The sequence below is a fragment of the Rhinatrema bivittatum genome, chromosome 3 (assembly GCF_901001135.1).
Source record: "Rhinatrema bivittatum chromosome 3, aRhiBiv1.1, whole genome shotgun sequence".
Classification (NCBI taxonomy): domain Eukaryota; kingdom Metazoa; phylum Chordata; class Amphibia; order Gymnophiona; family Rhinatrematidae; genus Rhinatrema; species Rhinatrema bivittatum.
Window position 1 is genome coordinate 280,364,507 of NC_042617.1, and position 15,983 is coordinate 280,380,489.

The 15,983-nt window shown below is 44.0% G+C and overlaps 2 protein-coding genes across 3 annotated transcripts in view; both read right to left on the bottom strand.

Annotated features, from left to right (window-relative positions):
- Nucleotides 1-572: 572 nt before the first annotated feature.
- APOF (apolipoprotein F) lies at nucleotides 573-9,545 on the bottom strand. Its single transcript, XM_029594809.1, has 3 exons — nucleotides 9,329-9,545; nucleotides 2,316-3,503; nucleotides 573-944 (listed from the first exon to the last, which is right to left on the bottom strand). The coding sequence occupies exons 2-3, from the start codon at nucleotides 3,122-3,124 to the stop codon at nucleotides 935-937; spliced, it is 819 nt and encodes a 272-aa protein (XP_029450669.1). The 5' UTR covers nucleotides 3,125-3,503; nucleotides 9,329-9,545; the 3' UTR covers nucleotides 573-934.
- Nucleotides 9,546-10,337: 792 nt separating this feature from the next.
- The window catches only part of TIMELESS (timeless circadian regulator), a 148,094-nt gene continuing 142,448 nt past the window's right edge, over nucleotides 10,338-15,983 (bottom strand). For both annotated transcript variants that reach the window (XM_029594810.1, XM_029594811.1), the window contains exons 28-30: nucleotides 12,747-12,825; nucleotides 12,519-12,601; nucleotides 10,338-12,294 (exon numbers count right to left, since the gene is read on the bottom strand). In XM_029594810.1, coding sequence (XP_029450670.1) covers nucleotides 12,203-12,294; nucleotides 12,519-12,601; nucleotides 12,747-12,825 — 254 coding nt within the window. In that variant the 3' untranslated portion in view covers nucleotides 10,338-12,202. The remainder of the gene's footprint in view (nucleotides 12,295-12,518; nucleotides 12,602-12,746; nucleotides 12,826-15,983) is intronic.

The following is a 15,983-nucleotide window of genomic DNA, read 5'->3' on the forward strand; positions in this document are numbered from 1 at the left end:
AAGTTACCTAGGTGTTTTTTCCTTATTTTGCAAAAACTTTTTTTTTTTTTTTTTTTTCAAATTGTGTGTGGCTGGGAAAGAAGCCTCTGGTGATTCCTTTGGCTAAGGGTAGGATAGGTCCTCCTAACTTTAAAGCGGTGGTATTAGCGGGCTGGTCTGCATTCCCTAGCTACATGGACCTTTCCCCCTCCGCATGATCGCTGGGTGAAACTAAAAGAAGAGTTGAAGAGTTAGATAAGGCCTAAAATTTGGAGTATTTTTATTTAAGGAGCAAATTCAAATCCTGAGAAATTTTAGAGATCGCCCTTTTACTTCTCAGGTTTGCAAGCTGGCCAGGTCCTCCCCATACCTTTCCTCTTATGCACATCTGGGTACAGAACGTTGTAGGGAAGATGGGAGAGATGGCCAGGCATGGGACCTGGAGCAATTGGTCCCCTTTAGATTTTTGCACTTTGTTTATTGGGAGGAGGACAAGATCTAAGGAGGGTTTATCGATAGAAGTAGGTGTTAAGTTAACTTCCTTTCAGTACTTTCAGCTCTGATATTATTCCACTCACGCTGATGATAAAAGAAGCTTTACCAGATTGTTTTCAAAAGAAAAAGACAATTTATTTTGGAATGGGGGTGCTAAAAGATGGTCCTGTAACTTTATAAGCCATTTTCTGATTCTATTATTCCCTCCTCACTTAAATACACAGGGAAGTGGAATGAGGTGATTAATCCACCATAGTCCTGATAGTTTCTGGGATAATAGTTGGGAATATACTGCTCACTATTCATTTCTTCGAGCTGAGCATCACACAGTTGAAGACACGCTTGAGAACATATGCAACTCCGGTGTTGTTGAACAAGTGGGACTCACAACCTTCGGATCAATGCTGGCATGGTTGTGGTCATCCTGGCTCTTTTTTTCATCAGTGCTGGCACTGTCCTTTCATCCGGTCCTATTGAAAATAAATTAAACGTTATATGGATTAGTTAGCTGCTGTTGATATTCCTTTATTAATGTCAGTGTTTTATTACTGGGAGCTAATTTTCAGGAGGATGTTCTTAGAAATAAGCTGCGTTTAATATTATTGGCAATGAGGTCTATTCTCGCTAAATTTTGAAGGAGATCCTTCCTATTGAGCTGGATTGAATGCCTAACAAAGGTTTGGGAAGTGGTGAAGATAGAAGAGCTAGCTTTTCCACTGCGTGATTGAAAGTTTGTTTCTTAAAAATGGGCCACCTTTAGAAAAATGTTTGTTAAACATCTGACTAGTCTGTCTTTTTTGCATTTGCTAATTTTCATTTATTTGTTTAGTTTAATAGTTCTTTATATTGCATTGCTTGTCCTCTTTTGAGTTTATTATAAGTTTCTTGTTTTCCATTCTGCCTATTTGATAATTTTGTTTGTCAATTTTTCTTTTCTCCTCTCTCTCTATTGAAATTGCACTGTTCAGTTCTATATCTTTTCTTCTTCTCTGAAGTATATGCTTACACAATGTTTTGTTTGTATAAACCAATTTGTATATTATTGAGATGCTGGTTCTTAGATATTGCTAATACAAAAAAAGTTATTGAATACAAAGAATGACTTCCATTCAAAGAGCACCATGAGCTCTTTCAAGGCGTGCAGATTTGAAAGTGGAGTATAGCTGTCCCTGATCAATTCCATAATCCTCAAATGCAAAATGATTTGAACGGTATAAATAAAGCGTAAGGACGTGCAAGTACTACTGAAACTAAGGTTATGGCTGGAACAGCAGGGAGCGGCACATTTTGCTAAGCAATAATGTTAAAAAAAAAAAAAAAAAAGCCTATGAAGTGCAAATTCACTGTTATGTGCAACAGTGAAATAAAAACAAAAGTTAGGTTTCAGTAAATACCTTCATTAAAAAACATCACAAGGAACTTTATGGATACCATTCTAATCATTGCTTCTGAGCATTTGCTGCCAGAACATGGCCATGTAAGGGAGTTTTATCTTTGACTCTGTTCTTATTTGATTATATGAATGTGTATAATTTTGACAATTTGTTTGGGTTTCAGTCTTATTTCTTGTACCATTTATAGATTGCTGCTTTATTTTTGTAATTATTTGTTTTATGCTTTTTTATATTTACTCTTGCTTCTTTTTTTACAAATGCATTAATATTTTGAAACCCCAGTTCTTTACTCTAATTATCTTGGAGTTCCATTATATTCCTCTTTTGGTTCAAGATGGTACAGTTCTCAGCAGGGTGTTGCTGTAGGTAATACAAACCAGATGGCCTAGGCAGGCAAAATCGTCCTTATCTGTGAGCATCCTGTGTTATATGTTAGCCCCTATTTACCTCTGATGGATTTCTTGCTCCATTGTCGTTGGCTGCTTTAAATAATTGAGGAAGTCTTTAATGTCAGTCTTAAGCCTAGGCTTCAGGCCTAAAGTTATCCCATAGCCAACTATGCCTGTCGCTTGGATTAAAGCATCAGAGCCCACATCAAGGATTGTTTCCAGTGCCCGATCCTGGGCCAGCTCTGTGCAGTTCTGGATGGCATAGTACACTGTGGTGCCAAGGTTGTAGTAGGTGCTGATCCCTGGAATCCACTGGACAATTTCATGCACCCGCTGCTCCTTCTCATTGTTGCAGTTTGCACCTGTGTCCTGCCTTCTGAGGCGGGAATGTCTGGCCTGGAGGACTGTGCAGTGATGGAGCCAGGACTGGCTGCTATGGCGTAAGAGAAGGAAGCAGTACTTTCTCTCCATGACACTGAACAGGCCTGTTTCGTTGACTGTAATTCCAGCACAAGAGTAGCCCAGCCTTCGACAGGTGCTGGCAGCCTCAGACTGGGATGCATGGATGCTATGAGAAGAGCCTACTAGGAATGACCCATTCACTTCACCCAGGTAAGTGCAGCGATGGTTTGGAACTCTGGCTGCTGAATCCTGGAAAGAGGTTACCATCTGCTCTATATTAAACAACAGAGCACCATTGCCCTTGAACCGACTTTTCTGTAGGAGGTGTGCAGGGGTAGAGGACTTGATGCTCATCATATCCAAGATTTGCAAGAATATTTCATCTGTGTCTTCCTTCCCCAGGTCTTGATAGAGCTGTAAAATGAGTGGCTCAGCCTCCAAATGACATCCCAGCCCCCCAAGCATGAAAGCCCAAGACCACACTAATGAAGTCCTTAGGAAACACAAGGTGGTCTTTCATACTCTGAAGGGTCATGAAAAGCTCTTGGCAAGATGAGTTTACAGCAGTGAGTGTGAGCCTTCCAGCAGGAAGTCGTTTACCGATGGTATCTAGCAGTGCTCTTGCAGACTCTCTCTGGCCTTCAGCCTGGTGAGGGATGATAGCGTTATCGAGAGAAGACTGAGAGCTCCCTGGCACCTTGGTGTGCATCTCTTCACTGGCCACTTCCCAAGAATCATGGCGGGGCCCTGGGTGGCCAGTGAGTTCTTCACTCAGCAGCAGCAGCAGCCACAGACCAATGAAGGGGTGCATGGCAAACAGTTTTCCGAGATCCCACAGAACGCCCTGAAGAAAAAGTTTCAAGACATGGCTTTAGTGTGGATTATCTTGGGGCACAAGACAGCGTGGGTTCAAAAATGAGAAGAACAAACACTCCTTGCTATTTATTGATAGATAAAACTATGCTATAGAAGCACAAGTTGGAAACCATTTTTGCTTCTGTTAAAATAGCATCTTTCTCTTTTTATACCCTTTATGACAATAGTTATTCCAAACATGGTCTTTAGTCAGTCAGGTTCTCTTCTTTGGAAGTGCTCTGAAAACTGCTGTGACTGGAGGTTTTTTTTTTTCCCCCATTGTAATGAACTGCTGCAAATTATTTGGATTTTTTTACCTACCATTTGTGAACAATTGTTCAGTAAAAGCAAGGTAGAGAGGTTTATTTTTTATCGAATTACAATATATTCTCTTGAGTAGCAGGAGAGGACCCCAGCCTGAGAAGATCAGCAGCCTGTAGTTAAGGGAGCCAGAGCTACCCTAATTGGATTGGAGAAGAGGCAAGGAGCGAGGAGGTTGAAACTAAGGAAGGGGAGGTAATGAAACTTGTGGGGAGGGATAGTGGAACTGGGAAAGAGGATATCAGCCTGGGTGCAATGGAACTGGGAAAGGGGGATGTTTTGGAATCAGGCTGGTTAGGGAGGAGGTGATAGAACAGGGGCGAGGAGGAGGGGCAATTGAAAAGGGGCATCAGGACCATTAAGGCACGGGGCACCCCAGATCAGACGCTCTCAAGCAGTCCTGCTGCAGCAGAACCCCAGGGTGTGCTGGGAAATTCGCAGGCCACTGGAACAGGAAAGCAGGCAGGCAGGAAAAGAGAGCAGAAAGAGAAAAGTATTAAAATTTTCACTCTGAAGAAAAGAGACAGAGCACTGAAACAGAAAAGAAAAAGGACACCAGCAACAGAGCAAGAGAATGGGGATAAAAGACACTGAGCCAGAGACTCCAAAGGCTGGAAACTATAGGCCGGATTTTAAAAGCCTGGCGCGCATAAAAATCGCCACTTACGCATGGGGCTGGGCCCTGGGCGCGGTGCGCGCATTTTCAAAAGGGCCCAGCCCCATGCGTGTAAGTAGCCATACGTGCACAAGTACCGGGCCCTAAAAAAAAAAAGGGGCGGGGTGGGACAGAAAGCCGCTGTCCCGGGGGAAGTGCGTGCCGGCAGCCGGCTGGCAGGTGTAACTTACTTCTGCTCCTGAGGAGCAGTAAGTAAGAAAAAAAATGGTGGAAGGTAGGTTAGGTTTAGGGGTGGGGAGGAGAGGAGAGGAGAGGAGAGGGGAAAGAATGTTAGGCAGGGGGGTTAGGGAAGTTCCCTCCCAGTCCGCTCCTTATTTGGAGCGGACTGGGAGGGCACTCGGGAAGGCCCCATTGCGTTGCCGCACAAAATTAGCAAAAATTCACCCCCGCCCCCCCCCATATGCACGCTGCCTGCACATCTGCAAGGATTATAAAATCCAGCGCGTGTGTGCGCACGGTCAAGGGATTTTATAATATGCGTGTGCATGGGGGGGGGGGGATTTATAAAATCATGTTATAAATCTGTTTTAAACTCTACCCCTATATTATTTTCAGAAAGAGAATATTGAATAATCAATGTAAGTTCCATGGAAAGAATTTTTATGTTCTGATAAAAGTTGAATTTGACTGGCTGATTTGGCTCTTTCTGGTGTCTGTTTCCCTTCTGTGCAGTACATATCCCAGACGGATTAAATTGGATCACTTAACAGTGGTAAAAAACTCTGAAAGAACGTTTCCTAAAATTGTATAAAACTGGATGGTAGGGGTGGGGGTGAAATAAACACACCCATATGCAAAATTAATATCAGACTATCCCGCTCCCACGGCCGATATCGTGGATTGCAGGTATTATCTCAGCGATTATCACTTGCGATAAAAAGAGGAATTATAATAGACACACCTGCCAGGCCTTCCTACCCCAATAAAAACGCCTGTTCTTACCTGGTCTAGCTTCCGATAGCCATAATGTTTGTGGCAAGTTTAATTGTAAGGGGATGCTGGATGCTTCGGGAGGCTCGCCTCAGACAACAACAATCAGAACAACAACCACCACCTCAAGATCAGGCAAGGCCTGTTCCAAGCCCTCCTAGGGAAGTCCCTGCTCCGGAGGCAGAGGCTCGGGGTCCAGGGCAGCGCCTGACATGCAGGCTGCCACGGCGCAGGAGATACAGAGAGAGCATCTTTCCTCCACGAACATCCTTGCTGGGCATGCCAGAGGATTATGTGGTTTGCAGGTATCGCCTCAGCTCTCGGGCTAGCCTGGAGTTATATGAAGAAATCCAAGGGGATTTGGATCCGGTCACAGAAAGGTCCCATGCTGTGCTTGGCCTCACCAAACTCTTGACCACCCTGCATTAATCAGTGTGTTTCTCTTCCAGTTTTCTGAAAGGAAGAGACGCAGGAAAGAAATGCGTGTCTCCATTCCTTGGATGCAAGTTAAATCCTTTTTTAGTAGCTAAAGATTATGAATTCTTTATTCAAATTAGACTGGCTTTTTTTTTTTTTAATTCTTTATTTATACCATTTTCAAATTTACAAGCAACCACTTGTTAATGCAATATACCACAAATACAATACAACTTTTATATCATGAGAATAAACAATATCAATACTCAATTACCATCATTAGTATTGTGGTGAAATAAAAGAAAAATCTGGGAGAGCTGAAAGAAAAATGAGCGAACAAAAACAATTAGAAAATTTTTAAATGTTCTATGGCTACCTGAACTTGTCCCTCCAACATCATTTTATACTCCCTAGCATCAGGATTTATGGGGGCCCAGATCTTGCCTCTATAAAGGCACGCAGTTGTAAAGGATCAAAAAATATATATCGCTGCCCCTGATAAATCAAGCAGCATTTGCAAGGGAATTGCAGTTTGAAAATTGCTCCCTTCTGCAATGCTTCCCCTCTTAAAACAAGAAAAGCCTTTCTTCTTAATTGGGTTTGCTTTACTATGTCTTGAAAACAATACACTTTAAATCCAAAAAACAAAGTTTGATTACTTCTAAAGTAATATTTGAAGACATTATTTTTGTCCATAAGAAAAGTGAAAGTGACCAATAAAGGTCTACGAAATGAAACAGTCATATCCTGCGAGGAATTCAATAATGTTGTCATATCTGGAATACTTTGGTCTTCAGCAGTTCCTGGATTTTGATCAGATGAATATAAATAATATGCTTTTGAAATCATAGGCTTGAGTTCTTCTGGTATCTTCAATACCTGTGTCACATACAGCTTAAATAAATCAACCGGAGCAATGTTCTTAAAGACTGGAAAATTTGTAAATCTTAAGTTGTGTGACCTTAAGGCATTTTCTACTTTTTCAAGCTTATTATTTATCTCTGAATGTGTCAAAATAATTTCCGTATTAACTTTCTCAATACCCAAAACTCTTTTTTCCAAAGTCTCAATTTTTTCTTTTTGCACTTGAATTTCAGTTGCATTGTTCTTGCCTTGTTGTTTAACTTCCATTATTTCTTTAGTTAAGCCCAATATAGCTTTCTCTATGGATTGGAGAGCTTTCCAGATAGAGTTCAGCAATATCTCAGTTTCAGGGAGTAACGTTTTCGCCTGCATACCTTCTGGGCACGTTCCTGCTCCCCCTCCCGATGCTGAGCCAGCTCCGTTGTCAGGAACAGCGGTTTTTGCCCTTACTACAAGGATTTGCCCCTGCTCACCCTCCTTCCCTTCAGGGCTCACCTTGTCTTTCAGTTCCTGTATGGTAAGTCCTTCTCTCTTTTGCGACGGTGTTTCGGCCTCGCTGCAGCTTCCACTCGCTAGGCCCTCCGCGCTCACGCTACTATGCTCCACGCTGTATCCCGGCGGCTCAGGTCTTGTTGGAGACCGGGGACTTAAAGTTGTTTCAGTCGGGGAGATATTTTCCCGCTCAAGAAAGCTCTCCCCAGCGACCTCCTCGCCCGGTAATAAAGGGGGGACGGCGGCGAAAAAGCTTCCAATTCTGGGTTGCGATGGATCCGTAGGGGTGGAGGTATTCTCTCCTCCCCTCACCCGTGCTTTCCGCTTTGTGGGGCGGATTTTCAGAGCCCTGCTCGTGTAAATCCGCCCAAAACCGGGCGGATTTACGCGAGCAGGGCCCTGCGCGCCGGGAAGCCTATTTTACATAGGCCTCCCGGCGCGCGCAGAGCCCCGGGACTCGCGTAAGTCCCGGGGTTCTCCGAGGGGGGCGTGTCGGGGGGCGGGCCCGGTCGTCGCGGCGTTTCGGGGGCGTGTCGGCAGCGTTTTGGGGGCGGGTACGGGGGCGTGGCTACGGCCCGGGGCGGTCCGGGGGCGTGGCCGCGCCCTCCGTACCCGCCCCCAGGTCGCGGCCCGGCGCGCAGGAGGCCCGCTGGCGCGCGGGGATTTACGCCTCCCTCTGGGAGGCGTAAATCCCCCAACAAAGGTAAGGGGGGGGTGTAGACAGGGCCGGGCGGGTGGGTTAGGTAGAGGAAGGGAGGGGAAGGTGAGGGGAGGGTGTTAGAGGATTCCCTCCGAGGCCGCTCCGATTTCGGCCTCGGAGGGAACGGGGGTAGGCTGCGCGGCTCGGCGCGCGCCGGCTATACAAAATGATAGCCTTGCGCGCGCCGATCCAGGTTTTTTAGTAGATACGTGCGGCTCCGCGCGTATCTACTAAAATCCAGCGATCTTTTGTTTGCGCCTGGAGCGCAAACAAAAGTAGACTATTCGCGCGCCTTTTAAAATCCGCCCCGTGTACGGCATCATACAAGAAAAGATTTTAGCGGAAAATTTGTGAAAAGCGGGAGCTCTTGACGCCACAACCGTTCAGGTGGCCATCTTGGAAAGCTCTCCAGACGGGCTTTTTGAATTGTTCAGGGGTCCCAAGAAGGGCATAGAAGCTTCCAAGGCCCCTACAGCAAGATGGATTAAAAAGGCAATTTCCTCAGCATATATTTGGAAGGGATGTGAGGTCTCAAAATGTTGTAGGCCCATTCTTTGCTGGCACAAGCCTCTTCATGGGCATAAAATAGAGAATGATAAAGGTTACTCCAGGAGCAGTCTCGGACTGCTGCATAGAGCAATAAACTCTATGTAAAAGCAAACAAAATCTACAGAAAACATAACGTATGCGCGTAACCCTTTTAAAATCCGGCCCTTTATGATTAATGGAATTTTTTTTTAAAGGGATGTCATTTCTTTTAGCTCATGGGTCTCCTAATCTGGTCCGAGGGCCACAAACCAGTCTAGTTTTCAGGATTTCTATAATTTCTATAATGAACATAAATAAAATCCATTGCATGCATCGCCTCTTTTGAACACAAATATATTTGAGGAAATCCTGAAAACCAGGCTGGTTTGCGCTCTCAAAGTCTAAACATTGGGGACCTCTGTTTAAGCCTATTGCCGACACCCTTTATTCTGTGACTAACTTAAGGCTTTCTGTATTTTGGAATGTTCTGTTGAAAACATTCTTTTTACAAAACAAAGTGAATATCAAAGAGTTTGACAAAATTACAAAGGTCATTTTTTCTCTATGGTCTTGCCAAAATTTAAACTGAGACAATAAACAATTTCATGATTCATTCTTAAGGCTGCCTTGCCATACGTTTTGCTGGGCAGCACAAGATTTCAGAACACAGTTGGCAAATCACAATGCTATAATCACACATGCATATATTTTTTTTCTGTCCTAAGGCTATGAAAATGTTGTTGAAAGTATTGTAAAAGAATTCCAAACCAAGGGAACCTGCCAATTATGGAAGACCCACTGTGCATTACTAAAATGAATCCTAGTTCTTAATTCTCTTATAAGCACAAATCTAATGATGAGAGACAGCCATTAAACACCAGCTCACCTTTGGCAAGAGAGGTAGCGATTCAGCTGTGGAGAGACCACAGGGTAGCGAGAAGTCTGCAGCATGAATGCCCAGTGTCTCCACAATTTCTCTTTGCTGATCATTCAACACCACCTGACTATATTTTCTATTGATAAAAGCCAACTTACACCATGCAGAGTCCCAAGATCCTGCGGGCACTCACCTTTGGCCTCAGGCACGCTTGCCAAATGTTTGCTGAATGGGGCAGAAAGTATTTTAAATGTCTGGCATTCTTTGAAATACTCCTTTTTCCCTTACCCTCTTTTTAATGCAGTGAATATGGGGGCAAGAATCCAGACACTATATCAGCAGGAAGAGAATCTTCCCTCCCCCGGTACCCGTGTTCCTTGGGGGAAAACACTTTTTTTTAAAAATTATTTTTAATGTATTCCTCATTTAAAAAATGTAAATAATTTTTTGTCATTTATCAAAATGCGATATGGCCACATTGCATGTGATAATGCCCTACCCCTTGCGATAACGGCTGCAACGCAGTGGTATTATTTAAATGAGGGTAAGGGAAATAGTGTGGGCGGGGTTTGGGTGAAAAAGGAGTGGGGTCCAATCTCAGTGGGCTGCACAATTTCGCCCCCACCCTTTTTTTTTTTTTTTTTTAGCACGGCTCATCATTCTACTGTATTTATAACCATGAGAGACAGCTGTTAAACACCAGCTCACCTTTGGCAAGTGAGGTAGCGATTCAGCTGTGGAGAGAAGTCTGCAGCATGAATGCCCAGTGTCTCCACAATTTCCCTTTGCTGAATGATGAATCTAGGTATTTGTTAATTGATTTTAGTACTGCAGATGAAAACTTGTTTGCTATAAAACGACCCACTCACCCCTCCAGCCACAAATTACCTAAATAAAATAAAATAACCCCTTCCCCTTCCATTAGCTGCAGAACCAAGTGCTGAAAATCACCCAGACAGGCATGTTTTTCTATTCTGCATAATTTATTCCATCAAAACATAATACACAGGAACAAAAGTTCATACTTTAAACAATTTTATTTTCATGTTTTTCTCATTAAAAATTACCATCCTCAATTTTGGTGCTGAAATTTGATCTTTAAAAAATAACCTCCCCCCCCAAACAAATCAAGAACAATAACTTTCCAATGAGATAAATATTCAGAGCCCTAACCACAGGAACAAGAACTGAAATTCACCACAACAGAATGGGTGATTGCCTGAAAGGGGGGGGGGGGGGGGAACCTATTTCCCCTTTGTAATTAAGGCATTCCTAGTGTCTCAGATACTTATAGAAAAATTCCAAAGAACACGCACTTTCAAAGGAAAAAAAAAGGTCTGTAAGGCACTCATCAAGCTCTCAGACTTATCAATTAAGAAATGGAACTTTCCTATTTTGTAAACTTCTTTTGAGTTGTTCCTCTGCCATGTAACCAGATAGTCTCAGATGATCTGGAGATCTTGCACAGTTACGGTTAAGCAGAGGCACCTGAACAAAAGGACAAGACTTGTGCAAGGCACTCGATAAAACGGCAGCTCCCTAGCCATGGTGTGACCCTCGCCTGGGGGAAAAATGGCTCCTCTAGGGTCTTGTGCGTGTGGTGGGTTACAGTGCAAAGTGGCTTGCAAAGCTGTTTATTCAGGACTTCTGACCTGATCAGTGAACAGTCATGAGATATTTGCATATGTTCCAGACTAGAACAAAGTTCATTTTACAGTATTTTGGTTAGGCTGAAACAGGAAAGGGGTGGGGGTTTCTCAAAAGCTGGAACCACTGTTATGAAGCCTTGTAACCACACACTGAGCAACGTTCTGGGCAGGATAAATCTCCTGGGTTCCTTCCCATTCCTTTCTCTCCTGGAGAGAGGGTAAGACATTTTGGGATATACAAAGCAGCTAGAAAAAGAACGCTTAAGGCATTAGGCGTTTAGTGCAGAAATTCTGGCCCTTCAGTCCTCATGGCACTCCATAGGGCAAGCATTTTGGGTTAGGCCCATCTGCATTCTTCTCCTCCTCCTCTGGCACCACCCCCCCCCCCCCCAGTTCAGTACTGCACTGCTGATCTCAAAACAGCATGTCCCTGGGAGGCACCATGCCCCAGTGTACAATGCAAGCGACCCTAGCTCCCTGTTCACTTCCCTCTCCTGTTAGCCTGGACCCCAGAGCCCACATTACTGCAGCCCATCACACGGCACCGCTGGACATGTGGGTGCATTTCATCCACAAAATGTAGCATTCAGCAAGCACACCCAATACAAAGGAGAGCACAAACATATGTACATGTATCTAAAAAGAATCTTAGCTTTTAACAAACACTTCACACCTTTGCTTTAGAAAACTATTCACCCAGCTTCTCAAAGGCATTTTTGTGTGTCAGAGGTTTTTCTTTTTTCACTGTCAGACATCTCAATAAATCACTTCCCCCATGAAACTTAGGGCAATACCTCTACCGCTCCCCTTGTGTACACAAAATACTTTCAAAAATGTAATAAAATGTTACTCCCCCCCCCTTCAAATATACACTAAAAAAGAAATGAAGCTTTTTGTACATCACTAACAGGGCAGTCAGGGCTTTACTGGTCCTGATTAGCACTGCAGAGGCACTTCTTGTTTCTTCCCCCTCTTCCATGGGGAAGGAGAAAGGCGCACACCAAGCACAACCCTTCACAAGTATAAAAGGTGCAGTGATGTTGCCGCACCTGAATGGATACCAGAAAATGTCTGACCCACAGACCACCCAGTACATAAGGCTACAAAGGTATCAAAATCCACTCGCCTCCCTTCTGCCCACCACAGCCCCTTTCCAGCCAGATGCTCACAGGAACATCTGCACTGCAGCTGGCCCGGAGGTGGCAGACGAAAGAGGAAGGGCTCAGGCTCTGCATCAGTCCTCGTCTTCATTAATCTGCGAGTACCTCCTCTTGCTGGGTCTCGGGCTCCCCTCGGAGTCAGAGCCCTGGTCTTGCTCCATCATCTCTGCAAGGAAGAGAGGCCTCTGTTAGCACACATGCATACCAGCACCCGTAGCCTGGCCCCGCACAAGGCATGGCTGAAGAAATAGTTTTTGGGGACCTCCCCCATCTCCATCCAGAGGCGAAGATTATGGCCTGTACATTCTCCTGAAACCCAGCCATCCTCCCCCTACCTATAGGAGCAGAGATGCACAGCCTCGAGGGGAACATGTAGCGTGAGATACAGACCTTTGCTGCTTGCCTCCTCCTCCTCCTCACTGTCGATCACTCTGAACCTCTTGGATGCAGGCTTTGACAGAACACACTTCTCTCTAGAAAACATTAAGCAGATCGGGTGTCAGCAGCATGTTTCAGGTTAAATTCGAAACTGGAACCTGAGTCTATTCTCCTCGTTCCTCCAAGCATAAAACTCGCGCTGTTTTCAAAGTGCGGTCAAAGCAAAATCAAATACTGCACCTTTCCTGGCTGCTCTCAGATTCAGAATCTGACTCGACAGGTCTCTTCTGCCATGGCTGCTCCCCTGCTGTCTCGGCCTCTGCAATGCAAGCAAATATCTATCAGATTCAGGAAATGTGGCATCCCCTCCATGAAGCCACCGATACAGGAGCTGGAACGGGCTACAAAAACTGCGCAGTGCCATTGGTCAAGCAAGCCTCAGACTTCCGTATTCATCTGATGCAGCTATCCAATGGCACAACCAGCGTTACAAATGAAATTTAGTTTAATTAAACACTTTCTAAACCACTTTCCTCGGTCCAAATAGGAACATTTGAGGAGGTGCACAGCAGCAAAAATGCACAATAAATACAGCAAGTAAATACCTTACAAATTGCAATGCCAGGGTCCTGTACTCAGGGCAACAACTGAGACTGGGACATAGTAACATAGTACAGGGTGGGTAAACTGGCTCCAGGGCCACATTGGGGGCCCAATCTGTGAGGAGGGGGCAAAGCAGTGAGGGTCAAATGAGCAGGAGAGGGGTCCCTGTGGAGGTCCAGTGAGACTTGGCTGACACTGCTACCCTGCCACATGGTTACTTCCAATCACTGCTGTCACTCCTGACTGCGTACCTCCTGTTCTCATTGCTGAGTCACAGACTGAAAGCTTCCGAGGGCCAGATGTGGTCCAGGGGACATGGTTTGCCTACCTCTGAGATAGTAGATAATGGCAGATAAAGACAAGGGGCCCATCCAGTCTGCTCAGTTATCTTCCTGTCTGGTTCTCTACCACTTTGAAGAGATAAGCATATAAATTCCTGCTCTCGATCCAACACCAGCCCCGCCTGTGTCTTTTAACCCCACCTCTAAACCCTACTCCTATGACTGTCTTCCATCCCTGTCCCAAGCATGTTTAAATTCTGTTACAGTTCTGGTCATCACTACCTCTGCTGGTAGGTGGACAACATGACAAGTACGCATTTTGTGAGGCTAACGAGGAACAGTTCATGTACCAGCATGCTGAGGAAATCTAAGTTCACCTGTAACATACATTCTCCATAGACAGCAAGATAAATCAAACGCACAAGTGATGACATCATCTGAAAGTGGCTAGATACAAAAAAAGCTTTATCAGAGCTCAGAAAAGATGTGGTTTTTCTGAACATGTGCAGACCTTCTGACACAGCGGCCCACTGTGCAAGTCTCCTCAGTCCTTACAGCAACATATTTTTCATTTCTAAGGGGAGGCTGATTTATCCTGCTGTATACAGAACACATCTGTTTCAGGTGAGAGATTTATCCATGGATAAGCAGAATAAAGGTAGCCACACAACTAGGGACTCCCAAGCTGAGGGTTGCATATGATTAGATAATTTCTGCATTTCAATAGATAATTGCACTCTGTGTTAATTGTCTGAGGATGAAGAACAGAGGTGAAGAAATTGAAGAACTGCCTGTCCAAAGTTGCTGTCTTGATGCAAAGCATTTTCCAGGCAGTAATAAACAGTAAAGTTATGGGTGGAAGACCAAGTAGCAGCCTTGAAGATATCTTCTATGGAAGCAGTGTGAAGATGCACTAAGGAAGCTGCTGTAGCTCTAACCTGATGGGCTTTCCACCTTACTTTGAAGATGCTAGCCTAACTGATTGTAGCAATAAGGGATGCAAGCAGATGTCTTTGTTGAAAGCCCTCTCTGTAACTAATAAACTCATTTTAGCTGGATTAAAAGAAACAAACAGCTGTGAGGATTTTCCTGTGAGATTTTCTTTCCAAATAGAAGATTAACACTCTTCAGCAATCCATTGTATAAAGAACTTGCTCGCCCCTACGGTTATGTAGTCTTGGAAAGAAAGCCAAGTTGCTTACCTGTAATAGGTTTTCTCTGTGGAAAGGAGCACACCAGCCGAACAATTGGGCGATGTCACAGATTGTGCTCTCTCAGGTGTGGGTAATCCTGTGCGAGCCTCTTCAATTCCTACCCTAACTAATCTTCAGTTCTAATGGAGGAGGGTGGCATTGTGTGGCTGGTTTGTCCTACTGTCCACAGAGAACATCGGTTCTTGGTAAGCAACTTTACTTTCTCTGTGGACAAACAGGACTAATCCAGTTACACAAGTGGGGATTCCCACACTGAGGGTTGCAATGAAATAGTTGCATTTTTGTGGATACAGAAGGAAGGAGGGAGAGTTGAAGCAAAATAAGTTCCTTAGAACCATGTAGATAAAGTTTGCTTTTACAGGTAAGCTGTGCTTAGCTGCATCATATAAGAAAAAGCTGTGTAGATTTTCTAAAGGCCTTGGTTCTTTCTAAACACAACAACAATGATCTTCTACAATCTAATGTGTGAAAGTATTCAGCTTTACTGGAATGATGTTTTGGAAATAAATATTGGTAGTACAATGGATTGGTCTAAATGGAAGTGAGACACGATCTTTGGTAAAACCTTAGGGCGAACCTTTAGAACTCGTCTATATTTGGAAAAACCAAGTGAAAGGCTCTTGGGTTACTACAGCCTGAAATTTCCTCACTCTGTGTGCTGAAATTACTGCTATTAGGAATAATACTTTCCAGGATAAAAACCTAAGATCCACCGTAGTCAAAGGTTCAAATGACAAAGTCATCAATTTAGCAAGAAATACACTGAGGTCCATAAGGTAGGAGGAACTGTAATAGGACAACAAAGATTATAGAGGCCTTTAATGAACTTAGCTACCATAGGATAATAAGAAATCGGATGACTTTCCAATTGATGATGATATGCAGCAATAGCACTTAAATGGACCACAAACTTTGAATTCAACAGATTGAGAAGATACTGAAGCAAAATAGATGTAGAGCGGTTAAATGATCTACCGTTTGGCTAGCAAACCAAATGGAAAACCTCTTCCATTTAATGTTATATGAGTGTCCAGAAGAAGGTTTTCTTGCTGCCAAGATTACTACTTTTATTTCCGTAGGGAAAGGCACCAATCTTACTAATTGGCTTTCAAAATCCATGCAGTTAGTGCTAGAGATTGGGGATGAAAAAGTAATCAGTAGTTTTGTGTCAATGACACTGGAAACATTTGAAGACATATTGGTGGAGCAATGGCTAACCTCTGCATCCAGTTCGACTTGTTCTAATTTCATAATAGGTGGTGTTTTAGGGCTTGGGGGGGGGGGGGTTCAGTATTGCCTTTTCATAGGTAGGGGGGGTCTTACTGTTTGAGTGCTGGCAGTTAGTACTGTTTTGGTATGGGAGGTTTACTATTATAATT

Coding starts and splice junctions, on each gene's coding strand:
- APOF (XM_029594809.1), bottom strand. CDS start 3,124: ATGCTTGGGGGGCTGGGATGTCATTTGGAGGCTGAGCCACTCATTTTA.